This window comes from Typopeltis vanoorti, chromosome 19, assembly GCF_054136105.1.
Source record: "Typopeltis vanoorti isolate ZY-2024b chromosome 19, IOZ_Tvanoo_1.0, whole genome shotgun sequence".
In the NCBI taxonomy this organism is placed as follows: Eukaryota; Metazoa; Arthropoda; class Arachnida; order Uropygi; family Thelyphonidae; genus Typopeltis; species Typopeltis vanoorti.
The window spans coordinates 12102793-12130322 of NC_143567.1; the positions used below are offsets into that span (position 1 = coordinate 12102793).

General features: G+C 35.6%; 1 protein-coding gene across 5 annotated transcripts in view; it reads right to left on the reverse strand.

Annotated features, from left to right (window-relative positions):
- Positions 1 to 27530, reverse strand: part of LOC150095856 (uncharacterized) — a 163934-nt gene that overhangs the window by 76428 nt on the left and 59976 nt on the right. For all 5 annotated transcript variants that reach the window (XR_016549944.1, XR_016549943.1, XM_090409300.1 and 2 more), the window contains 2 exons: positions 17808 to 17875; positions 9341 to 9405 (listed from right to left, as the gene is read on the reverse strand). Coding sequence is in view for 3 of the 5 variants with exons in the window: in XM_090409300.1 (XP_090265426.1) it covers positions 9341 to 9405; positions 17808 to 17875 (133 nt within the window). In the remaining 2 variants the exon portion in view is untranslated. The remainder of the gene's footprint in view (positions 1 to 9340; positions 9406 to 17807; positions 17876 to 27530) is intronic.

Sequence of the window (27530 nt, forward strand, 5' to 3'; positions counted from 1 at the left end):
TACATTAATAAGTGCCACAGAAGACTGAAATATGATCTGATGACATTGGAGGCCTTACATTGGGGGAAAGATGTTATCATGAAGTTGATAATGATGTAAACTTTAGAATAATCGTGATAGTACTATCATAGTATACTGTACATATCAAGAATTTGGGGATGGGAATTTAGTGACATGTTTCTGTAGAGATTTTTTATGTGTTCAGTAAATTTCCAGTAAGACCATGGTTTTCCAATCTCAAGAAAAAAAGAAACTAAGGCTGCTTGTACTCGGGAAACTAATTTATTTCGATTCCTGAAAGAAAGATTAACTAGACACCTGGCCGAAGTATTCCAAAAACAGTTTCTTAGTTGCATGCCAATAATGAAAACTCTTAGAGAATATCTGATAAGAAGGAAATTCAAAGTGCTACTATAACAATTTTTCATTAAGTCAAAAAGTAATATGAAAGGGAAAAAATATCCTTTATGTCATCTAACAGTTTCAAAGTTACTTTCATTTAGTGCAAAATCACAACTATTAAATACACTTGAAGTTGTGATTGTTTCATATTGCTAAAGTCTTAAGACTATGATTGCAATAGTAGCTTCTCTAATTTGGAAGTTAGCAATCAAGATATGCCTGAGTCTGTTCTTTTGACATTCTTTTGATCTCGTAATTGCTCTTGTTACCATTTCTTTATATCATCAACCCAAGAAATTCTTGTTCTACCAGATCTCCCTAGTATTTTTCCCTCTGAGAACCAGAGGTGATACTAATGACTTCTGCATTACTTCAATCTTAGCATCACCTCTGAGTCTGGTTCCCACTGAAGAGATCTCGATAAAGGTCGAAACCAGGCTAGGTAGTGACCCTTCCCATGTATAATGCATGGGAAGGGTCAAAACCAACTCTACTGGTTTTGTAACATGTCTATAATGCTATGTAATACTGGTTTTGTAACATGCCTATAATGCTATGCATTATACATGTCTGCAAGGAGATGTGCTTTGCATTATGGGAAACTAAGGCAAGTGATGACAAGTTGCCCCAGTCCTGAAAATACTTCAGGTGCAAACTTTGTTTACTTACACTTGGATAAAGGATTAAGTCAAGTATATAATTTCTTGGTATTTTTAATTTATAGTATAACCAAGTGAAGCATACTTCTTTAAATACTAAATTGTGTTCTAAATTTTTGAATTTCCTTTGCATTCAGTGTCCATGTTTCACAGCCATGTCAGCATAGGAAGAATACATCGGTTAAAAACTTTTCTTTTCAGGTATAATGGTAGTTGGCTTTTGAATGTTGAATTTAATTTTCCAAATGCTTTCCACCCAAGCATTGTACGCCTTTTAATTTCATCCATGATACTTTGTTCCATTGATATCGCTTGTCCTAAGTATATGTAATGATCTACTTGTTTAATTTCCTCATTACTGGTTTTTATTATTTCTAGTTGGACATAGCTGTTGAACATACAAGGTGGTCTGAAAAGTCCTTGGCCTAACAATGAAAAAACGAATTTATAATTTCAAAATTATTTTCTTTTTCAACATAATCTCCCTTAAGACTAATACATTTATTTCAGCGATGCTCAAGGACCAGAAAGTTCTCAGAAATATCTGCAAAATATCCTTCTAAAACTGCAATCACCTCTCGATTCGAAGAAAAACACTGACCAGCGAGGAAGAGTTTTAGTTTTGGGAAGAGAGAGAAGTCAGAGGGAGCCAAATCTGGGGAATAGGGCAGATGTTCCAACAACTCATGGTGCAGATCCCTTAATTTTCCCATTCCCAAAACACCTTTGTGGGCAGGTGCATTGTCCTGATGAGAGATGATTTTTTTTCTTCTGCAAACTGGATCTTTTCTCACAAATTTTTTTGTCTAGTCTGGCTAAAAGATTGGAATAATATTCCTCAGTTATTGTTTTACCCTTTTCAAGATAATTAATAAACAAAATGCCTTTAGCATCCCAAAAAACCGATGCCATCATCTTTCCTGCTGATGGAACTGACTTTGTCTTCTTTGGCACTGAACAACCGGCTTCTGTTTTGACAGCTGTTTGGATTCTAGTGTGTAATGGTGAATCCAAGTCTCATCCATAGTAATAAATTGATGCAAAATCAGTTTTATTCTTGTTAAAATGCTCCAAACACTGTTCAGAGATTTTCAAGCGAGTGTGTTTTTGATCTGCTGTGAGCAAGAGCAGCACCCATCTTGCGCAAAGCTTTTTCATATGCAATTCTTCATGCAAAATATATCCTACACGATCTTTTGAAATGCCTATCGTCTCAGCAGTTTCATGCACTTTGACTTGCCTGTCATCCAATACCATATTGTGCACTTGATCAATGATTTCTGGTGGTGTTACACTTTTTGGACGTCCTTCAAGTGGATCATCTTAAAGGCTGGTACGGCCACGTTTAAACTCGGCAGCCCATTTCTTAATTGTTGAAAAACTAAGGTAAAAAGTGCCCATAAACCTTTTATGAACTTGGAATGAATTTTTTTTGGCGTTAAACCTTCTTTAACAAAGAATTTTAAACTGCACGATACTCAATTTTATCCATTTCAAGGGATACAGACAACACTTTTGCTTCAGACAGCTGTATAAAACAAACTACTTGATAGAATGACTTGCAATTTCACATGAATGCTTATGAGAGATGTACCAACTTAGAAAAAAAAAAAATTCTTGCCAACAGTGTTGCCATGTATGGCCGAGGATGAGAATTTGTCAGACCTCTCTCGTAACTTCGGTCTTCTTTAGGTTTATCTTTAGGCCAGCTGTTTTGCTAGCAATTTGGAGTTCATGGATATAATCTGTAATTCACACACACTTGAAGTAAAGATAACTATGTCATCTGCAATATATATATATATATTAATATTAAAAATGGTTTATATTAAAATTATATTAAAATATGGTTAGGCATTTCTATTTTAGTTTTTGGAATTACTTTAAAACATGAAAATAATCAAATTTGCACTAATCAATAAGCTACAAAGTTCAGCCAATGAGTTCAACAGAAAGGATGCCCTTAAACAATTAAGCTTGCTATTATACTGACTGGGAATGCAGGATGATTTCAATAAGCTGAACATGGAATAAAAGATAATGGGAATCAGTTTATAATTAAAAAGCTAAGCATTATTGGATGAAAGGATTGTGTAATGTGACGGAAGAGCTCCATTAAAATGGTGAAAGAGCTAGGTAGTTGTAGGCATTAGCCAATAAGGAGTTTAACTTTGGAGGACACCTTGCAAAGTGGCTCAAGTAGCTCATAGGACTACTTTGTTATTGAAGAAAACACTCGGATTAGCAGATATAAGGAAATTATCATTCCTCTCTATAGGACTTTGATATCTGGATTACTGTGCTCAGGCCTGATCACCTGGGTTTCTTGGGAACGAGGATGTGGTGGCGAGAGAGGATCCAGAGTTTGTGGAATGCTCCCCATGATATATAAAGATCTGTGAGTTGCAGAAGTTGGTTGATAGCAACATTTAGGATTAATGCTGACGAAATTTTTCAGCACTTGGCAGGAGGGAGAGAACAAAGGGAATAAAAGTATAACAGCAAGGCTGTGGAGAGTGGAATGGATTGGCAGAACCAGTTGAGTACTTTTTTCATTAAATGCATTCAAGAAGTAATGTAAATGTAAGGTAGGGTAAGTATTACTATACCTTAAAGATCAAGAAGTTATATTCTTGATTTCATCCTTTATTGAAGAGCAAGCATACAAAGTTTGCACTTTGTATGCTTGCACTCGAACTAGAGGCTAATGACTTCACATCGATTACCTTAGTATGCTATAATGCAATGTACACATCCTTGCAGACAAGTATAATACTATGCATTATGGGAAGGTCCAACTGTATAAATCTCAAATTCAAGTTTAATTTGATATTAAGCAAAGCAAAAAAAAAACACTATTAACTAGCAAAGAAAACATAAAATGATAATACAATACTACCAGCATGCATCTGTCAACATTTCTACATCTAACTAAAATGACTGTCTTCTTTAAATTTGCAAACGACAACTTTTTGATACAACTGAGCCAATGACAAGTATTTTTTTCCCCTTTTGAGCTACCAATATTATTATTATTATTATTATTAAACAAGACCTCATGGAGTCAAAGACTCATCTAGGAGGTCCTTTTATCTCACACACATCTCATCATACCGTGTCTTAAACACATTCAAACTCCTTGCAGACACCACACTCTCAGGCAAGGCATTCCAATCACTCACAACTCTGCACGAAAAAAACCTGCCTCTCACTCCCCTACTCACACCCTCTTTATACAATTTCCAGAGATGACCTCTGGTTCTCCCCTGATCTCCCACTATTCTCTGTACAACTTCTCCACCATTGATCCTATAACAACCCCTTACCAACTTGTAGGTCTCTATCATCTCCCCCCTCTTCCTTCTCTCCACTAGACTCTGCAAATTACATCTTTTCAATCTTTCCTCATACTCGACATTTCAGAGGCCAGAAACTACCTTAGTCAGTTGCCTTTGGACCCTTTCCAACATATCTTCATCCTTCTGAAAACCAGGTGACCAAATCTGGGCACAATAGTCCATGTGTAGCCTAATCAAAGCCTAATACAATGGAACAAGAATCTCCCTACTTCTACACGTCAGTGTCCTCCGCATCATTCCCAGAAGTCTTTGTGTTGTCTTCACAATTTTGGCGATGTGTCCCCTAAATTTTAGATCCTTATCCACTATCACCCCCAGATCTCTTATTTCCTCTACTTCCAACAATACATTCTCACCAAGAATAAATTCTGCATCCCATCTTTGTTTTCCAAATTTTTAAAACCTTACATTTTGCAACATTGAAATCACATCCCCGTTTGCTTGCCCAATCACTCAATTTATTCAAGTCTTCTTGCAAGGCCACAACATCTTCACTACTCTTTATGGTTTGTCCCAACTTTGCATCATCTGCAAATAACTGAATATCTCCATCCAAATCTTCGCCAATATCATTAATATACAAGTTAAATAGTAATGGCCCCAAAACAGACCCCTGAGGCACTCCACTAGTGACTTTCCTTTTCCTGGATATTGCACCCACATACACAACTTGTTGATACCTATCAGATAGCCAGTCTCCAATCCAATGCACTAATCTAATATCCAACCCCATCTGCTCTAGTTTGAATGTCAACGTATCATGAGGTACTCTATCAAAAGCTTTTGCGAAATCCAAGTATATTACTGTGTATCCTTTCCTCTGTCCAAGGAAGCAGTCACTTTATTGTAATAAGTAAGTAGATTACTAAAACATGACCTCCCTTTAGCAAATCCATGCTGTCCATCAAAGATTATACCATTGTTGTCAACCCAACTCTGGATCCTAGTTCTCACAAGCTTCTCCAACAACTTGACCACAACACCTGACACACAGATAGGCCTATAGTTTGATGCTTGAGTTCGATCACCTCCTTTATGAAGTGGCACAATCTTGCCCTCCTCCCACTCTTTAGGAACTTGACCAAGTGCAAGACTCGTATTAAAAAAATATGTCAAGGCAGGTGTCAACTCTCTGGCACATTCCTTCAGAATATGCGGTGATATATTATCAAGGCCCACAGCCTTATTTACATCTAGTTTACTCAACTCCCCAAACACCTCTTGCTCACTTATAGTCAGTCTCTCCTCTCCATCATCAACTGCTCTTAATCTCTCCATGAAGTCACATTCACAAGATTGAAAGATCTTTATGAACTGCTCATTAAGTATCTCCAACACACATTCTGCAACAGCTGTCTTTATACCATTTCCTCCAATCAATGTCATCCTTCCATACATAATCATTCTTTCTTTTGCTGGCTACATGTCGAAAGAACTTCCTAGGATTCTTTTTGGCTTCATTAGCTAACTGCTGTTCATACCTCTCTTTAGCTACTCTCACCAACCAAGTCACCCTCCTTGCCTGGTCTTTGTAGACCTCATGAAATTGGTTACTTCCACTTCTCTTATGCTGCCTCCACAATGCCCTTTTTCTCTGTATCGCATGCTTAATCTCTTTATTCATCCATCTCACACCTACCTTATTTAACCTTCTCACCCATGGTATACATTTAGACATTGCATCTACTAAATAGTTTTTGAAAATCCCCCAAGCTGCATTGATCTCTTTTCCAGCTAACTCCTCATTCCATGCTACACCTGCAAGCTGTCTCCTGAGCTCTTCATAATCACCCCCCCTTGTAGTTCCACATATACCCTTTTTTCACAGGGGTCCTTGCACTGCTCGCAATCACCCAGGTAATCACCTCATGGTCACCTTCACCAATTGGTGGATGATTTGACACCTCATTGATAATTACATCCTCCGATGAGATGACCAAATCCAAGACCCTTAATCCTCGTGTGCCCTCTGTTACATACTGTCTGAGGTAGTTATCCCTCAAAAACTCAAGAAACTAATCATCTCTACTTCCAGTTGCTATCTATTCATTCCAGTCTATATTGCCATAATTAAAATCACCCATAATGATCACCCTTTTCTTATTTGACTATACATTTCACTATCACCACCATCCACATTACCAGGTCTATAACAACATCCCACCAAGTATTTGATTCTATTCACCTCTATCTCACACCATACTGCCTCAAAACCACTGGCCCTATTTCCCTCTTGCATCTCTACCTTGTATGGACATAGCTCTTTCTCTATCATCAATAGCACTCTCCCCCCCCTTTTTTTTTATCCCTTCTATCCTCACGAAACACATCATACCTTTCCATCTCTATTCCTGTCAGGATGTCGTCCTCATCTAACCATGTCTCACTTATTCCGACAATCTCTGGGTGCACAGACGCAATTAGTGCAACCATTTCATCCGCCTTGTTTCTTATACTTCTAGCATTGGTATACAAACACAACAACTCATTTCTGGATCTACAGCTAGTTCCACTGATACCACTCACTCGATGTGATCTCTCCATGCTGGACTGGGGCCATTTCCCTTTCTGCTTCTTCATTTTAGAACCCTTTGCAATTCCATCTGTTTCCTCTTGATCCCTGGTCATCCCATTACTTTCCTGCCTACACATGCTCTCACCTTCTCTTGGAGCATCCACCTTTCTCACGCTGTGTACCCCTGTCCACCCTGAGCCTCCCCGTTTCTCTGCTCCTCTTGCACAACCCATTCTCTCATTTTCTATACTCATACCTCTCAATTCCCCATTCATTTCCACTTCTTCAATCTCTCCTGCTCTTCCACATCACTCCCCTCTTGATCTGATTCATTCTCTCTATTCACTTCTCTACTTTCCAGCAGCAGTCTCTCCAAGCGACTCACACCATAACCACTCAAATGCAGTCCATCACTCCCATACAGCTCACTTCGTCCCTCAAACTCATTCCACACATTAATAAACTGTACTCCCATCTCCTCACACATTTCAGCAAGAATATCATTCATAATCCTTGCTCTCTGCCTCATTTCACTATAATCATAACTAGGCAACACACTGACTACCCTTCCTGTCACACTATTCTCTTTTATCTTTCCAAGCAGTCTCCTGACATTCATTTTGACATGCTCTTTGTTCTCTCTCAAATCATTTGTACCAATTAATACAATTAACTCTTTTGCTTGCTCCCGCCTCATATTCAATGCCTCAATCACTCTACTCATTTTACCACCTGGAAAACATGCCTTGTGCATTTTATCCTCTAGCACACCTTTAATAATGGAGTCGCCATACAACACCACTCCCTCATCTTTCGTTAACTCTTTCATGCCATCATGATTTATTTTAATAGTTTTGACCTGAATTCTCTTAATTTCATTCCGCATCCATTTCATTTCTTGCTTCATCCAATCCAATTCACCTTCATTAATATGATTTACAACAGCTTAGAACAATAATTTCATAAAGTAGAAAGAATGGATATAACAACAAGTATAAAGCATGCATTACAAAATCCACTTTAAAATTTGAACACTTCTGCTGTATACGTTTCTTTGTTTTAAACTTACTTTAAACCAACTTAAATGCAAAGCCAAAAATGTTATAACCATAATAGAAATAGCGAAGCTTTAAGGCAAAATTACATCTAACATAAAATTTTCATTATATCAAACAATTTAAAAAGACATACCTGGCAGTGTCATTTTAGAAAGCAGGGATGACAGGATTCAAACTTGCTGAAACAAAATGCAACGAATAAAAGGTGTTCAGAATGAAGTTCAATTTTGCTACACGCATTCAATAGCTGAAATTGAAGCATGAATAGACTATAAATTTAATATTAAAATTAAGAAAACTAAACATTTCAAAAACTAAAAATTAAAGAACAAAAGGAAACAAAAATTAGTAAAATATATACAGGACCCCTTATGTTGTGCTGTCTGCTTCACGGGAAAACTTGTTACATGGTCGACAGCGCAAAAGTGAGCTTGCCACATGGTTTAAGATTATGAAGGAGTTTGACTGGTCTGAGAGTAATGTATTTTAACAGCCATCAAATTTTAACATTTTTTTTTTTGTGTGTTTATAGCATCCTGATCGATTCTTATCATTAGAGATAAAGAATAATATTTTATTTTTTATTTTTTTGGAAATCAATAATAGTAACTTTCTCATTTCATTGGTCTATTTGAATTGTATAGCATGCAATGATATTTCAGTAATAGGATTTTTAGTGATATTATTGTTGTGCTTTTGTTTGTGTTTCTTTTCAGTGATAGGGCATAAGTATTCTGGCATGGGGATATTATAAATTTGGTAATAATCCAATACACGAGACTTTAAAGAATGAATAGTGGATCTGAGTATTGCATCCTGACTAGCAGTTAAAACCATGTGGCAGTGCATAGTCAGTTATGAGTTGTTCACTATCTGATGATGTTTTCCCATGAAACAACCATCACAGCATAATGCTGCTGGTCTTGTATGTACTTTATAGTTTTTGTTTCTTTTTATTCATTTTTAGTTTTCATAATTGTAATTCAAAATTTAGGTCCATCCCATTCATGTTTCATTTTTGGCTAGTGAATGAGATTTGTTCTTAACACCTGTTATTATACAGTACATTTTGGCTCACCAAGTATGGCTCCTAATATCTTGTCATCCATCACTTCTCAAATTACATAACCAGGCATAATTAAAATTTTATACTAGATGTAACGTGCCTTTGGTTGGAGAGATGGGTAGCTCGATCACTCAATAAACTTTGCTATTTCTATTATGGCTTTATTCAGGAGCAACATGAAACCAAGTTTCAGAAAATTTTATTAATATAATTTCCCATAGAAATTAAGGAATGTTCCACTCCACTTCAAGTATACATATATATTAATGTCATAACCTTACCTGAATGAAGTCTTTATTGCACCTGACAAATAGATCTCGGGTCTTATAGCCTGACTGTTGTAATTCTAATACGAAATAAAATTACAGCTATTTAAAATAACATACACACATTAATTTACACATTACAAATATTCTAATGAAGTGCAGTTTTAAGTGAGTACTAAAATGCATTGATAAAATTAGGTTTAAGTATTATTTAATATTACCAGTTACTGTATAACTTTCAGTTAAATATATCTAATATATAGATGAAGTCACTAGTTAACATGGCGCAACTAGTCAGTTACTAGTTGTATCCAATTCCGACCAATAAAACCAAGTTCAGTTATCTTATTAATTTTGTGGTCGAAAATAACATACTGATCAATCATATCTAATATATATGTTTTTAATTACAATAGGGCAAACAACCTTTAGGTGGGAGACGAATTTCATTGCCTAGAGTGAGACCACCCTGCTTATTCGAGGTTTGAGATGCCTTGAAAAAGTTCCATGTTTGGTCTCTAGAACAGGGTTACCAGAGTAAGTATAAAAAAAAAAAAAAAAAAAAAAAAAATACAAAGATATATATGATTAATAAAAAAATAAATAAAACAAAAATAAAAAAAAACCTACAAGAGTGTTATCGAATACTACTCATTATATTTAAATCAGTAATGGGGGTGGGTCACATTTAAGTGCTTCATCTTGTTTCAAATACTTAGATTTACAGAATAAAACGTGATATCAAAATTGGAGATGTTAATGTCAGCTCTTTGCTTTATGCGGATGATGTTATACTTCTAAATAAATCCGCTACAAGTCTGCAAGATTCTCTGACTAAATTGAATAGCTGTTGTAATAGATATGGTATGAAGGTCAGCAATAAAGAGACAAAGACAATGAAAATAGGCAAAATCATTGAAAATGTCAACTGTGTTGTGAATGGAGAACCTGTGGAACAAGTAAAACATTTCAGCTACTTAGGCACGATTTTTACTGAAGATGGTAAATTAAATATAGAAATACACAATAGAATCAGCAAAGCTGGTATGGTCGGAAGTCAATTGAATAAATTCATATGGAATAAGAGAGAAATTAGGCGGAACACTAAATTAGCTGTATACAAGACAGTGTTCAAACCAGTTTTAACTTATGGATCTGAGAGCTGGGTCAGAAGTAAAACACTTGACCAAAGACTAGAGACCGCAGATATGAGAGTCCTGAGAAAGATTAGAGGCGTGAACAGATGGCATCAATGGCAATATCATATTAAAAATGAGGATATTAGGAAAGAGCTGGACATTGTTAGCATCCAGGAATGTGTTAGCAGAGCTAATCTCAGGTGGTATGGTCACTTAAATAGAATGGGAGAGGAAAGATTAGCAAAACAAGTGTTCTCTGCCAGGTTGGCAGGAAAACGACCCAGAGGAAGACCAAGATATAGGTGGATTGATACGGTACAAAGTGCCTTAGACGATAGAAATATAAGATCTGATAATGTTGGAGTCTTGACAAGTAACAGACTGATTTGGAGGAAAATTGTAGATAGGAAGTTAGTAATGATGTAATTTTTTCATGTAGTACTGTCATATCCTGTACACCCCTTGAGGGTACATGGCAGGAATTTGATGATGATGAGATTTACAGAAAAAAAGACGCTACCTGATATATTTTATACTGTAGGGATTTAATGTATAACTTCTTGACACACTACTTTTTAGCAAACATATGGCAACTTTGTTAATAACACTGCTGTACGCTTTGATATGAAATTTCTTATTCTTCAACAGTACCAACACTGCCCTTTGTTTAGAAAGACATGGAATGATTACAAACTTGTCATCTGTTTTATTTGCAACCAATTTATTTTCAGGAGCAAAAAAACAACTAAAAATTATATAGAGGAATAATTTTGCACCAGCTTGATGATGTTTAATAAAATGATGCCTACATAGTCCAATTTTGGCTTCAATTTAATCATTTTTATCGACTTTTAAAATGATTCTGAAAGTAATTCTGAATTAGCTGTTAGCTGGATAAAATTTGATATTTAGGATTTTTTGGTTGTGGATTCATATGGACCATTTTGTTTAACTTTGTTATTATTATTAGAAATGGACTTATGGCTGTAGTATATAAGCCAAAAATAGATATTGCATAAAATGTAATAACTTCTTATATACTTTACATCTAAAACACTCCAGATGTGAGATGCTCTCACATCTGGAGTGGGGCTCCCTCAAAATGCTTGACTCAATACAGAGGAGAGCAATTAGAGCAATAGGAGACTAATAAATAACCCATCCCTCACCAACTCCATCCCCCCACTTTCACATAGATGCTTGGTCTCTGCAATCTGTATATTCTATAAATACTTTCACGGGAAAGGTTCATCAGAAACAGCATCAATAATCCCCCCCCCACCCTGTACTAAGCCCATTGGAACACGTACAGCTGCTGCCCAACATCCTTTTACAGTACACCTCAAAACCCACAGAACAACTTTCTTCTCCTCATCATTCATCCCTGCTACTGCAGTACCGTGGAACAGTCTTCCCCCTGATGTACTTCCCAAGGAATACATATACAGGTGTTCAAATCAAATGTAAACAAGCTTCTCCTTTCACAACCCATCACCCATATACGGTACTAACGTACCATAGATTAACCAGCCAACCTGCTGTATATGGATCCAACATTAAAAAAAAAAAAAAAAAAAAAAAAAAAATTTGTTAAAGCTCTATGAAATGCATTGTGAAACATAAGTTACTTTTAAAAAATGATTGATGGAAATATCAAATTTGCCCTTGAACAGTGAATATTACTGCTGTATGTAAATAATTATGACTATATGTACATCATGCTAACATGATGTACATTTAGTTACATTTTAGGTAGAAAATGAATTTCATAACCTGGCATGCAAGATCACCACATTAAAGGATGATGTAACTTGGAAAAAATTCAACAGTGGAGTTCTTTGATTATTTAATGATTAGCCCATCCACAGTAATGTAAAAAGAGCTTTGCAGCCTTTCATGGAGAGAATGCACATTAAAGGAGGGAAAAAAGAAAGGGGTTGTATTTTGGAAAGTTAATTTTCAGTCTTACGTTATATAGATAATTTTTCTAGCTGGATGGAATTTAATGAAAAGGAAATTGAGTATTTTTAAAATCCTAAAATCCTGAGATATTTATTTCAACCATCTTAATGCAAGAAATGATGCCAAGAAATTATATTCCTGGTTTAATCTTTTATCCAAGAATTCTTTGCACTCTTAAATTTATAGTATAACCAAGTATAACCTTTCAACAGGCAAAACAAAATTATATCTATGGTACAAATGGCAGATAAAGGCTCAGGTTCTGTTATGAATTATTGTCACTATTGAAGAATGTAACTTATCTATATTAATTTCCTTACTTGTTAACCATAGATCCAATATTAAGATAAGCTTATCCATATTGTACAATTAATGATAAATTCAAAATACAGGTACCCCTTGTATAACGCAGTTTCGATATAACGCGGTCTACAATTTCTAGTAACCCTCTTTTTTTCATATATTTTTCACCGTGCAACTTAAAAATCAAATCAAATTTTATCTTCATTAAATTTGTGTCTACCCATATCGCGCAAGTAGTTATAAGTATCGAATTTAGTTTTATTGTATCCCTGAATAAGGTACTGTACAGAGGCTTTTGCAGTCTGATGATGAATTCTTTAATGATGAATCCATTAAAGAATTCAGTTTAAAGAAATTAGCAAAAGGATTGACTTGGCAAGAAAGTTATGAAATTATTTTATGGGTAATGGAGCGCTCCAGAAAATTCACGAGACAATTGGATATTTGTTTAGTGCCATATAATGAACTTAATAAAAAATTGCAGCATAGTGGTAAGTAAGGTCTTATTATGGACTTCTTGATAACAACCAGCCGAAGTATACAATGAGAATTATAACAAATGATGTCCAAGAGATTTCAAGTGTTGACGACGTCCAGCCACTTAAATAAAGAACATCTACGAAATGTTATTTCTGAAGACAGTAATGACGATTAAAATATGCGCTTTATTTTATTATACCTAAAACATTTATGCATTATGTGCAATAAGTTTATGTACAATTTGTAATTTTTATAATTTTATAAAATGTATTTGTCTCACAGTTTATGTTTTCTTAACTTATATGAATTAAATAAAAATATTGTTTTTGTTGGATATGTCATTGTTGTTTATATAATTTAAAAAAAAAAATGATTTCAGAACATAATCCTACTTTTTCTATGTATAACTGTATACATAGAACCTATGTAGAACCTAATGTGCGTTATACGAGAGTTACCTGTACAGTATAAAACAATACATTCAATGAAAAATGACAGTGTCAATCAACTAGAATCATCCTCCCATAGTCATTTTTACTTCTACCTGCCACATATCGAAAGAACTCACTAAGAAAAATCCTAGTTTGATTATCTAATTTCTTCTCATATTACACTGCACTTCTGCTGCCTTTGCCAACCGAGTTACATTCCTGGCCTGTTCTTTGTATTCTTCATACAACTGATCATCTTGTGTTGCCTCCACAGTGCCTTCTTCTTCTTCCAGATTTCACACTTAATCTCTTCATTCTTCCATTTTACTCCTACCTTGTTTAGCCTTTTCACCTTTGGAACACACTCACACACTGCTGCTTTAAATAGCTTTTGAATGTGTCCATGCAGTGTGTATATCCTTCTCACTCAACTTCTCTTTTCATGCTATATCGCCACCTGTCACCTAGGATTTTCATAATCACCTTCTTTATAGAAGTTCTTATATGACTGGCTGCAACCCAGGTGATGACTTCATGGTCACTCTCTCCAATTGGTGGAAAATTAGACACTCCATTTTCTACCCCATCCTCTGATGATATGATCAGATCTAAAACTCTTAACCCTCGTGTGTCCTTCATTACGTACTGCCTGACTGTTGTCCCTCAAAAACTCCTTATTTCCTTATGTTATCTCTTCATTCCAATCAATATTTCTGTAACTGAAATCACCCTTTGCTTGCTTGCTAAACCAATTTGCTTATACATTATTTTGTCTCCACCATCAATAATCCCTGGCCTGTAGCAACACCCCAAAATATCTCATTTTATCAACCTCCACTTCACACCATACTGATTCAAAACCACTGCCACTTTTTTCTCAGATATGCACTAATATATGAAAATTCTGATAAACACCTAGAACAAAAATGATATTAAAGTAACCACAAGACATATCTTAAAATCCTTTAGCCCCTGTTTCATCAAATTGTAATAATTTGTTCTTCTTTCTTTCTTAAACAAAAATGATATTTTCAAAAATATCATCAGCACTCCCCCCCTCCCTTGTTGCATTTCCTATCTTCACAAAAAACATTGTATCTTTTCTATTCCTGTCAAGATGACATCCTCATCCAACCACATTTCACTTATTCCAACTATTTTTGGGTACATAATCTCAATCAATGAAACAATTTGATCTCCCTTATTTCTCACACTGATATCATTCAGAAATAAACAGAATTCATTTCTTGGTCTATAACTAGTTCTACTAATGCTGTCTACCATCTGTGCCTTCTCGCCTGCTCTGTCTATCTCATCTTCAGCCCCACCGTTTCCTTGTGCAACTTGCTTTCCTGTTCTCACATTTTCTTCTTCATTCACAACTACATTAATCTCACCTAGTCCACTCTCCTGCTCATTCACATAATCTTTGACTTCCACTTATCCTTGTTTGCATCATTCATTACACTTCTTTCCAGCAGCAACCTTCCCAAATGACTTCTCAAAATCATTCAGATGCACTCCATCGCTCTTATACAGTTTCATCCCTCTCTCAAACTCATTCCACACATTCCTGCTAATATTCCATTCAATATTTTTGCTCTAAACCACAACTCATCATCATACCAGGGTAACACACAAACTACTCTTCCTCCCAGACCTGTTTTCTTTCACTCTCCTCAATAATCTGTTGTTATCCAACCTCACATTTTCTTCCTATGCCCAACCAAAGCATTCATCCCAACCTCAATCATCCTATTCATTCCCCCTCCTGGAAACCATACCTTGTGCACCCTCTCACCGAACAGGCACCTTTTATGATAGAATCTTCATATAGTGCTATTCTTGAGTCATTCGCTACTTCTTTTTCTCCACTGTCTTTGAATAATTCAACTATATCCTTTGCATTGGTTACCAATCTGTCAGTGTCATCAACCAGAATCATCCTAGAATCATCTTTTTTTTGTTCTTTTACACTCTTCCACCATAAGCCTAATTTCATTCTGTACATGTCTTATTTCAATTTCATTCCTCATCTTAATCCTTTCATTCTTCAACTCTTGCATTCTCAACAATTGCTCTGTCAGTCAGACACACTTCTGCTTCTGTAATTAGGCCTGGTTTTCTCTTTTTTTTATATAATTTCAGAATTATTATTATGTGAAACCTCCAGGGAGTCCTTGGATTCCCTATTCATAATCACATTCTCCACACTCAATCTTCAGGCTGTCATTCCTAGCCTTGCATTCATCACTACCTTTTGTCTGGTATTCTTCAACTCTGGTTCCCAACTTTCATTCAAATCACTGTAATCCATCAGCATATCACACTTTCTACAGACCCTCATGAACACTTCTCTTGTTTAATCTCTCAACAAACACATTTGCTAATGTAGTACATCTGGATGACCTTGTTCTTACCACCATTAACTGTTATTCTGAAAGTGCATCAAATTGATAAATCTTGAAATACGACCATAACAGACTAAAATTGCACTAAAATTATAATACATCATTACCACTTAAGATTGATAACTTATCTTTTTCGCAGACTGTACGTTGCAGGAGGCTGAACTGTTCACCCTCTAACAGTGAATCGACATATACCTGCATATGTCTTCTAAAGCAAGCTCACTCTTAAAACATCCTTCATTTTGCTGAAGTAGGTATGAAGAATAATACTCAAGCAATAAGAATACACTTAATTGAGCAGTTCCAAATACACTTCCAATAAAAAGAAGTTTAGATGAGATTTCATCTTGCTATCTGGAACATATACAGCGCTTCTCATTAAGCAACTAACATTCTCGCTAATATACAAAGGCTTGATACATTATACCACCCTTCAATATTAACTTTATGGTTCCTCATTGGAGAGCAGATAAAAATGGGTGTAAAACTTTCCCAAGATTACAAAACTTAACCTGGTAGTTTATTCCTCCTATCTGTCGCTCATTCTTCCTTCATGACCATTAGCATGCTAGAGTTCCTATTACTCAGCAACAGCTATTCTAAAATCTCACAACAAACATGGATGTCCATTACCAAGATTCAAAGCAAAACTCTAGTGACAACATGGCTGTCATTACTACAGTGCTTGCACATAATACTGTATACAACATAAGAACCCTACTATAAACAAACATACAATAAATATATATACAATATTATTTCCATGTAACTTCCTAAGGATTACAATATACAGTAAGCAAGTTTACTATTAAAATATATCTGTTTCCCCTTGTTATACTACCATTCAGCCACATGGCAGTTCTGGCAATACTAACACACACAACTGAATTATTACTAAATATGAGCAGATTGTGTGTGTGTAATTACTTTATCATATAACAAAACATATTCCTTATTAATAAAATGTTTACTCAATATAATATAATACAGTAAAAAACCAACCATAATAGGTAAAACGATTATGTGAGATTTTTACAATGTAATAACGTGAATAAAGTTTTACTTTGCTTTGCAAATTGGTGTTTAATCAATATTTTTCATGCTTGTTTAATCAATATTTTTCATTCTTTGATTGAATAGTGAGCAGCACTTTGTCCCATCTACCTTTCATGATAGGCTCAATGGTCTGTCACAGCCAAATAACTTAGCTTATGATAGCACTGTCAATCTTATCTGAGTTGTGTGCTATGGCAAGTTGCGTATATTCTTCTGGTTGGTTTGCCTGTTTTGCAGAATGAAAAATCTGAGTTTTCAGAAGGGAGGGCCTTCTCCCTCTGTATGAGATGTTACCCTCAGTTGAAAACTGTGATAAAAGTTTTTGATGCTTTTATCAGTTTTTTTTTTTTTTTTTTCATTCGAAGGACATTACTGAAACCAACTGAGGTACAGAGGCTCCATACAAATGGTTGAGTCCATAAATATAATACAAAATGAATATCTTTCAGTTTCTTGTGTCCAACTCTGATGAGGGTAGTCACATCTGATTATCAAAATTTAGAGAAATAATAGTTTTTGGGTAGATATAAGCAGTATTTCTTACTTTCATAATGATGGGAAAAAAAATAAATAAAAAAAAAAATAGACGGTATCCTGAAGTTATTAGTAGTGAGAAAATGAAAGAATGCTACTAAATTAAGCATCATAAGTGTAAAATCAACGAATCCTTCCCATTCTTGCTGATATTTACGATACTCACTTTTAATTTCACGAACTAACTTGTAATCTACATGAAATGGCCGTATGTAATCCTTTTCTCCTTTAAGGCTAAAAAAATAATAATAATAATTACATAAAGAACCACATCTTACCAAGATATATTTAAGTAGCATAATTAATTACAAGACACGATTAGTGATATGCATAACCAAATGATTTAACTATTCAAATGATCAGTAACTTAGGGTATTTTATATTCAGCAATTCATTCAGTGAGCTATGTAAGCTTTGGCTGAAAGAAAATTTAAAAGAAAACATCATCATCATCATCAAATTCCTGCCATGTACCCTCAAGGGGTGTACAGGATATGACAGTACTACATGAAAAAATAACATCAGTACTAACTTCCTATCTACAATTTTCCTCCAAATCAGTCTGTTACTTGTCAAGACTCCAACATTATCAGATCTTATATTTCTATAGTCTAAGGCACATTGTACTGTATCAATCCACGTATATCTTGGTCTTCCTCTGGGTCGTTTTCCTGCCAACTTGGCAGAGAACACTTGTTTTGCTAATCTTTCCTCTCCCATTCTATTTAAGTGACCATACCACCTGAGATTAGCTCTGCTAACACATTCCTGGATGCTAACAATGTCCAGCTCTTTCCTAATATCCTCATTTTTAATATGATATTGCCATTGATGCCATCTGTTCACGCCTCTAATCTTTCTCAGGACTCTCATATCTGCGGTCTCTAGTCTTTGGTCAAGTGTTTTACTTCTGACCCAGCTCTCAGATCCATAAATTAAAACTGCTTTGAACACTGTCTTGTATACAGTGTTGACTTCCCAACATACCAGCTTTGCTGATTCTGTTGTCTATTTCTATATTTAATTTACCATCTTCACTTAAAATCGTGCCTAAGTAGCTGAAATGTTTTACTTGTTCCACAGGTTCTCCATTCACAACACAGTTGACATTTTCGATGATTCTGCCTATTTTCATTGTCTTTGTCTTTTTATTGCTGACCTTCATACCATATCTATTACAAGAGCTATTCAATTTAGTCAGAGAATCTTGCAGACTTGTAGCAGATTTATTTAGAAGTATAACATCATCCGCATAAAGCAAAGAACTGACATTAACATCTCCAATTTTGATATCAGGTTTAATACCACTTTCCTTCATAACGTGATCCATATAGACAATGAATAACAGAGGGGATAATGTACATCCTTGTCTCACACCAGATTTAACATTAAACCATCTTCCTGTACTTCCTTCAAGTCTAACTGCTGACTTACAACTCAAATAAAGACTAAGTATTGCTTGATATAATGCCCCATTGACACCATATAACTGCAGCGTATTGAATAGCTTCTCTCTTGGCAACTTGTCATATGCCTTTTCCAAATCGACAAAACTTAAATACAGATCTTTGTTATATACCCATGCTTTCTCGACTATTTGTCGTAAAGTGAAGTTCTGATCCTGACAGCCTCTATTTGGCCTGAATCCAGCTTGTTCTTCACCAAGCTTTTCTTCCACAATTCTTCTCAACCGTTTCTCAAGTATACTTGCATAGATCTTGCCAGGAACACTCAGTAGGGAAATACCTCTGTAATTCTCACATTCAGTTTTATTTCCCTTTTTATATATGGGTACTATGAGAGCTCTGCTCCAATCATCGGGAATTCGTCCCTCTGTCCAGGCTTTCTGAACTATGCAGTGCAGCCACTGTAAGACTTTTATACCACCATACTTCAGCATTTCTGGTCGAATATCATCTACTCCTGCTGCCTTTCCACATTTCAAGCCTTTGATGGCGTTTTCTACTTCAAGTATGGATAATTCCTGACTGCATGACTGGTCAGTGTTTTTTATCACTGTGCTGTCATCACTGCTTGTTTCATTTAGCAGTTTTTCAAAGTAATTACTCCATACTTCAAGGATATCTATTTCTCCTGTTTTCATGTCACCTTTATCATCTTTAACTCCTTTTACAGCACTCTTTCCTCCATTCTTAAGCTTCTTCAACAACCTCCAGAATATTTTGCCACCTTCTTGATATTTATTTTCTATATTCTTGCCAAAGTCTTCCCATGACTTTTGTTTAGCTAGTTTTACACACTGTTTAGCTTTCTTACATTTGTCTCTGTATTCTGTAAGAGTAAAAGCTGACTTATTTGCCAGGAACTTTTGATATGCTTTCTTCTTTTCCTTCACTACCTCTTTAACTTCCTGTGTCCACCAGGGAGTTCTGATTTTTTTATCCTTGCACACGCCTCTCTGGCAGAATCAATCAATGTTTTCTTCAGAGTTTGCCACTGAATCTCCAAGGTTTGATTCCTGTTCTCAAACTCTTTCATTTTATTTTCAATAATCTTTCTGTATTTTAGTCTACAGTTCACATCTGAGAGCTGCTCAACTTTTATTTGCTTTAAAACTTTCTTACATGTTATTCTTTTCGATATGAAATTCAATTTTATCCTGCTCAAGACTAAATAGTGATCACTTCCAATTTCAAATCCTCTGTACAATCTTGTGTCCTGCACCAGGGAGAAAACACACTATCAACAATAACATAGTCAATGAGACTTTTCTTATTCCTAGCCTCTTCTCTCCATGTGAATTTGTGCACATTTTTATGTTGGAACATGGTGTTAGTAATAACCAGTCCATGTCCTGAGCAGAAATCCAACAGCTATTTGCTATTATTATCTTTGCTCTTTTCTCCAAATTTTCCCAAAATATTTTATGTCTCACAATCATTTCCTACTCTGCTATTTAGATCCCCAACAAGGACCAACTTTTCCTTTTTCATTGTGTCAGTTGCTTTTTCTAAAGCGTCAAAAAATTCCTCCACTTCTACTTTAGTAGAACCTTCTGTGGGACCATAGGCACAAATAAGTCTCATTGTCCAGTTCCCCATTCTCATATTTGCCCACATTACTCTACTTGAGACTGACTGCCATTCAAGAAGATTAGCCTCGTATTTTGTGTTGAATACTATGGCTACTCCTTCTTTTCCTTGATTGTCATTGCCTGAATATGACATTTTGTATTTATTGTTCAGAAAGATCTCACCAGTTTTGGTCTTTTTTGTTTCAGTCACCCCTATTATTGTCGATCTGGTACTTATCTAATTCCTCAGCTAGCTCCATTTCTTTGCCATTCAGGCTTCTTACGTTGATAGTACCGATCTTTAACTCTGTTGATGTTGAATCGGGGTTTGTTTTCAGATTTGTTCCAGTAGCTGACTTTTCGCTGGTCGCCCTGGTTCCCTGGCGAAAACAACGGGGGCCTTGTTTAACCGGGCGTCGCCCCAGCCGGCATGAAATTTTGTCATGTCGTACCATCATTTTTTATTTTGGTTTAACCAATAAGAATACAATTTGGTTGGCTAAGTCCCAAATTGCCAGCCCATCCTCGTTCGTTCAGTATCAAAGTAGATACCCAACAGGGTGCACCACGAGAAGGTGAGGATTGGACATTAGGTCAGAAGCCCTTGTCGGTTCTCCGCATTCCTTTAAAGGCTATGTGGAGGTCTCCTCTCAGTTATACAGCTTTGACCCAAAAGAAAACAAACAAAGAAAATTCAAAACTATTTACTGATCTCAAATATTGAATAAAGTTCTATCTGCATTTTAATTATTCATTTATTTTATTACTGTTTTTTATGTGGTTCCTACCCACCATCTTGGAACAATCAACAATTTCCATCAATATTAATCTTAAGAAATATTAAAATTCCAGTGGGACAAATTGTAATTTCAGTGGATTTATAACATGTGAGATGGAAATTCCTTTCCACTGCATCTTTGAGGAATTATTCTCCTTATAGGAGACAGATTTGCCACATGCCAGTTTTGCACATCAAATCAACTGTATGTGAATTTTAACAGAAAATATATTGCAAACTTAAAAGTTGCTTTGCAATATCGATAAACTAAATAGAGAGGTCTTAAACATGTTCTTTCCTTCATTAAACAGTGTGTAACCCTCGTTAATATCTATAAAATTAACTACCCTTTTAAAGAAAACTATCAATTTCTATTCAGTATTCTGACCCAAACATCAGTCATCCCCAGCACTATATGAACAACAATGTATGATGGATAAGAATATAGCAAATGATATCAAGCTAGAAGAAACTATGCAAATCATTAGAACAGAATTAACATCGGACTAATGAAAATAGATATATCTAAAAAATATACATTAAAAAAAGCTTGCAGGCTTTTTTATTTTTTTTAGAAAGATGCACAAGAGTCATCTCCTTGCTGGCCTCTCTTATTAGATCATATACAGTGAAGTTACAAACCTTTTGGCAAAGTGCTTGTCAATTAAAGATGTACAGTCTTCTGCCATGGATTACTGCCTTTCTCCATGTGCATGCAATTGTGATTCCCAGAATTATCTTCATGTAATCAGTAATATTAACATATTACCAATGACATTTTTCATTCATGGAAATTTGCACTCCACTTTGCAGAGTGATTTTCTATGTGAGAACAACTGCATATTCATGTGTTATTGCTCACTATCATAAAATTCCTGATATATATACTCAAGGAATGTTAAAAAGTTTTTATATTAGTACACTCAAGGAATGTTAAAAAGTTTTTATATTAGTACTATATGATAAAGTTTACATTATTATTAATCAACTACCCAAATGAATTTGTTATTTTGTCAAAATTCCAATAGTGCCAGACCTTATGGTTAATACAGCATTTAACTGTATCAAGTCACCAAGATCTTGGTTTTCCTCTGAATCTTTTTTATTGATATCTTGGCATCAAATGCCAGTTTTGCTGACCCTTCCTCTCTGATCCTGTTTAAGCAACCATACCACCTTAGATTAGCTCTGCTCATCCTTTCCCTAAATACTGTAATGCAAAGTTCCTATTATGTTTATTTTGAATATGCTGCTGCCATTTATGTCATCTGATAATTCCTCTAATTCTTCACAGAACTTTTATATCTATAGTCTCTAGTCTTTGACCTATTATTATTTCTAAACCAAATATTCTCAGATCTATAAGTTAAAATAGGTTTGAACACCATCTTGTATGCTGCTAGTTTAGTGTTTTGGTAAATTTCTATCATATTCCACAAAAATTTATTCACCTGACTTCCCAACCATACCAATTTTGCTTGTTCTGTTGCCTATGTCCAAGTTTAATTTGCTATCTTCACTAAAAACTGTACCTAATAGCTGACATATTATTTGTTATGTAGGTTAATGATGCAGTTGATATTTTCCATGTCCCTGCCTCTTCTCTTTTTATTGCTGATTTTCATACCATATTTGTTAGTATTTAAAGCAGTTATTCAATTCAGTCAAAGAATCCTGAAGACTTGTACTGAAGAGATTGTGCATAGTCTTAAACCTGATTTTACAAACAGTCGTCTTGTATCTCCTTCAATTTTAATTACAAACTTAGAACTTGAGTATAGACAGTGTACTGCTTGATATAATGTGCCATTTATATGATATGGCATAATAAAATTTGAAAATGAAAAGTGAAATTAAACATCTGGAAGAGGATATTAAAATGAGAGATTGGCTGATGATAATGAGAAGGAGGAAGTTAATGTTATGAAGATATTAACTATGAAGATATCCCCATTCAATGATAGTCGTATATCATTGTATAGGGACTATCATTAAAGGTGTGATTACTAATAAAGTGCACAAAACATGCTCTCCTGGTGGAACAATGAAGCAAATAACTGATGCGTTGCAGAAAAGGAAATACTGGGTGTCAAAATTAGTGGTAGTCATGAGCACAAATGACTTAGTTGGGGAGAAAAAGAATGTTGATAGAAACTTGAGGAAGTTGTTGCAGCAGGTAAAGAAGAACAGTGTTGTTGGGAAAGTCGTAGGCATGTTGCCCAGATATGACAACAGTGAATTGAGAAGGACAGTAGAGATAAGAAATAGTAAGATGGCTGAGTTGTGTGAGGCAAAGGAGATTCACAATTTGTAAATCTGTGGAGTGAATTTGAAAGGAAGTTGAAATGCTTTACAGCTGATGGATTACATTTGAATGGGTTTGGTATTGGGCATTTAGAAAGTCTATTGTTTTCTGAGACGGCACAGAGTCAAGAAGTTAATGTAGTAAATGATCAGAGTCCACTTGTGAAGCAGGATAGCACAAATCAACAGACTCTATGGCAGGAGGAAGGTGGATATGAGGTTGAAGATGTGATTACAGCAGCACAAAATGATGGAAAGGTGAGGTTCAGACAGGTAAGAATGGAAATCAGAATCAGAATTAGAGAAACAGGAGTGGTCAGAGTTCTAACTGGCACCCCTCTATGGGTATAATGGTGAAATCTTGATGATCTTCCAACATTTTTGTTGGAAGATCATCAAGTGTGATCAAGTGTGATCATTTTGTGTGATGCATCAAATTTGTTTAGAGATGAAGAATTCTGTAGTGCTCTAAGAAGCCTTTTGGCTCTTTTTTTCTTTTATTTTAGTACTCTAAGAAATTAAATCAAATCATAGTTTTCAGGAACAGTCTCTCTAATTTGTATCTGTTACTGTATAAGAGGGAGGTTTCAAACCAATGGATCCAGTGTTCTCTATCCATAGTGTCTACTGCCCCTGAAATGGCTGTAGTGTAGATGGACATATTTTCTATTTTTTTTCTAGGCAGATATTAGCTGTTCTTATTAGTTTGGACAAACTTAAACAGTTTGTCCAAACTATTTAAGTCTACAGAGATTTGTGTGGTATAGCAGCTAGAATAGAGAATGTTGGTGCTGGTAGAATGGCCTCAAACATACAGGGATTGTTATGTTTATACACAAATGTAAGGAGTATTCGAAACAAAAGAGCTGAGTTTGTTGCATTGGTTGAGTCGGTATGCCCAAAGATAATTGGAATAAGTTAAACTTGGTTGTCTGAGGAGGATGTCATGTCAGGAATAGAAATAGAAGGATATAATTTTCCAGAAGGATAGAAATATGAAAAGAGGAAGGGGTGGAGGTGCTGTTAATGACTGTAGAGGAATTTTGTCCGCAAAGTGTGGAATTTGATAGTGCATGCACAGATTTTGAATCTGTGTGATGCGAAGTTGAAATAAACAGGTTAGTATATCTGATAGGATGCTGTTATAGGCCAGGAATGCAGAATACCGATTGTGAAATGTCTAGGCAAATTAGTTGGGAATGCAAAAAGAAGGCAATCCTGATGGGAGACTAACTGCAGATATAGACTGGAAGGAGGAGATAGTGTATGGGAACAAGGAGAGCGAGTTTGTGGAATTTCTTAGAAATATCTTAAGCAGCATGTGATTGAAGCAACTAGAGGCTTTAATGTTTTGGATTTGGTGATAACTTCACAAGATGTAGTTGTTAATGAAGTGTTGATACTGCTGCCAGTTGGCGAGAGTGATCATGAGGTACTTGTTTGGGAAATAATGAAACAACAAAAGGTTACTGCCAAAAATGGATACATGTGGAAGTATAAAGCAGGTGATTATAGGAAGTGCTGTAGTCAGCTAGCATCAGTACGTTGGGTAGATGAGCTGAGCAGAAAAGATGTTGGCAATGTATGGAAACTCACAAGGCAATATTTGACAAAAGCAATGTATGACTGGATACCGAGGGTTAAGCAAGTAGAGTAAGAAAAATGGATGAACAGTGAAATCAAGCAAACTGTGCTAGAAATGTTATGAAGGAGAAAGTACAACACAGTTGGTGGTGATTGGATCCATGAAGAGTATAAAGAGCAGGCTAGAAAAATGAAAAGCATGGTAAAGAAAAGAAGGGTGCAATATGAGAGGAGATTGGCTGATCAGGCCAAGGTTAACGCAAGGGAATTTTTCTGCTACATGGCAAGCAAGAGGAAGAATAATTAGGCAGATTAACACTGGTGGATAGTCATAGCAGCAGACTCATCTGCAAAGGATATAGTGGAATTATTGAACGAACACTTTATCAGCGTATATCATACTGGTGTAAATGTTGTGAAATATATAGAAGAGAGGCAATTATTAGGAGAATTGGAAGTGAAAGAATCAGAGGTGTATCAGATATTGGTTGGGTTAAATGTTAATAAGGCTGTGGGAATGGATGACATATCACCACGTATTCTTAAGGAATGTGCACCCGAATAGGTATGCCCTTGACCTGGTTATTTAATGAAAGTCTTGCAGCGGGTAGAGTTCCTAAGGAGTGGAGAGAAAGCAAAATACCTTTCCACAAGTATGGTTCTAAGCAGAAGTCTCCAACTATAGGCCAGTCTGTATAACTGAGGTTGTCGTCAAAGTGTTGGAGAGATTGGTAAGGAACACAATACAGGATTGGGTTGATGGACATAGAATTCTTTATGATGGTCAGCATGGATTTGTAAATGAGCACTTTATCAATGTATATCATTCTGGTGTAAATGATGTCGTGAAATATATAGAAGAGAGGAAAGTATTAGGAGAACTAGAATTGAAAGAATCACAGGTTGGTTGGTTGGGTTAGATATTAATAAGGCTGTGGGAATGGTGACACATCACCACGTATTCTTAAGAATGTGCTGTTTTAGTAATTTACTTGCATTTTATGATAAGGTAACTACTGTGTTAGATAAAGAAGAATCATATACAGTGATATTCTTGGACTTTGCAGAAACATTTGATAGATTACTACATGATAAGTTGGTGTACAAGCTGCAGAGGATGAGAATAGATAGTATACTGGTCAGATGGATCAGAGATTGACTCTCTTAACAATACCAGCAGGTTGTGTATGATAGAGCAGTGTCTCAAAAAAGGAGGGTAACCAGTGGTATGCCTGAGGATTCTGTTCTTGGGCCCTGCTGTTCAACTTGCTTTAAACAACATATCATGTGGACTGACTGGGGATCTTCAGTTGTTTGATGATGATGCAAAGTTGGGAAGAATTATAAGTGGCACTGTTGATGTTAATTCTCTTCAGGAAGATTTGAATAAACTTTTTACTTGGACAAAAGGGTAGAGTTATAGTTTTAATATCAATAAGTGCAAGGTGTTGCATTTTGGAGTGCAGAAATATAAGACTGTGTACTATATCGATGGAGCCCTACTAGTGTTGCAAAAGTTGCACATCATATTGCTGCTGGGATAAGTACTCTAACATGTAGGGATAAGGAAGTGGTTGCACCACTGGTCAGGCCACTCTTGGACTATTGTACTCAGATCTGGTCACCTGGTTTTCAATGTGATGTGGAGACATTGGAGAGGTTCCAAAGGCAAGTGACTAAGACAATATCAGGACTTTAAAATGCTAGCTATAGAGAGAGAGAGGTTGAAGACATGTGGATTGCAGAGTTTGGTGGATAACAAGAAGACAGGTGATATGATAGAGACATTTAAGTTAGTGAGAGGATTTGATCAGATTAATCCAGAGGGAATTATAAAAAGAGTAGAAGGTTTGGAGGGGAAGAACCAGAGGTCATCTCTGGAAATTATTAAAAGGGTGGTGAAGAGGTGTGGTGAGGAGTATATTTTTTTTACATGGAGAATTGTCTGTGAATGGAACACATTACTAGAATGTATTGTTAATGCAAGGAGTGTTGATTTTAAGATTCTATATGATAAATATGTTGTCAGTTGAATGAACCTCCCACGATGAGTCTGCCAACTCCATGGAGGGTGTAATAATAATAGTTATATTTCCATTTTTATAGATGAGTACAGGTATCCCTTGCTTAACGCGATTTTGCTTAATGTGGGATTTGATTAATGCTGCAAAACTAATCGCGGCAATCCC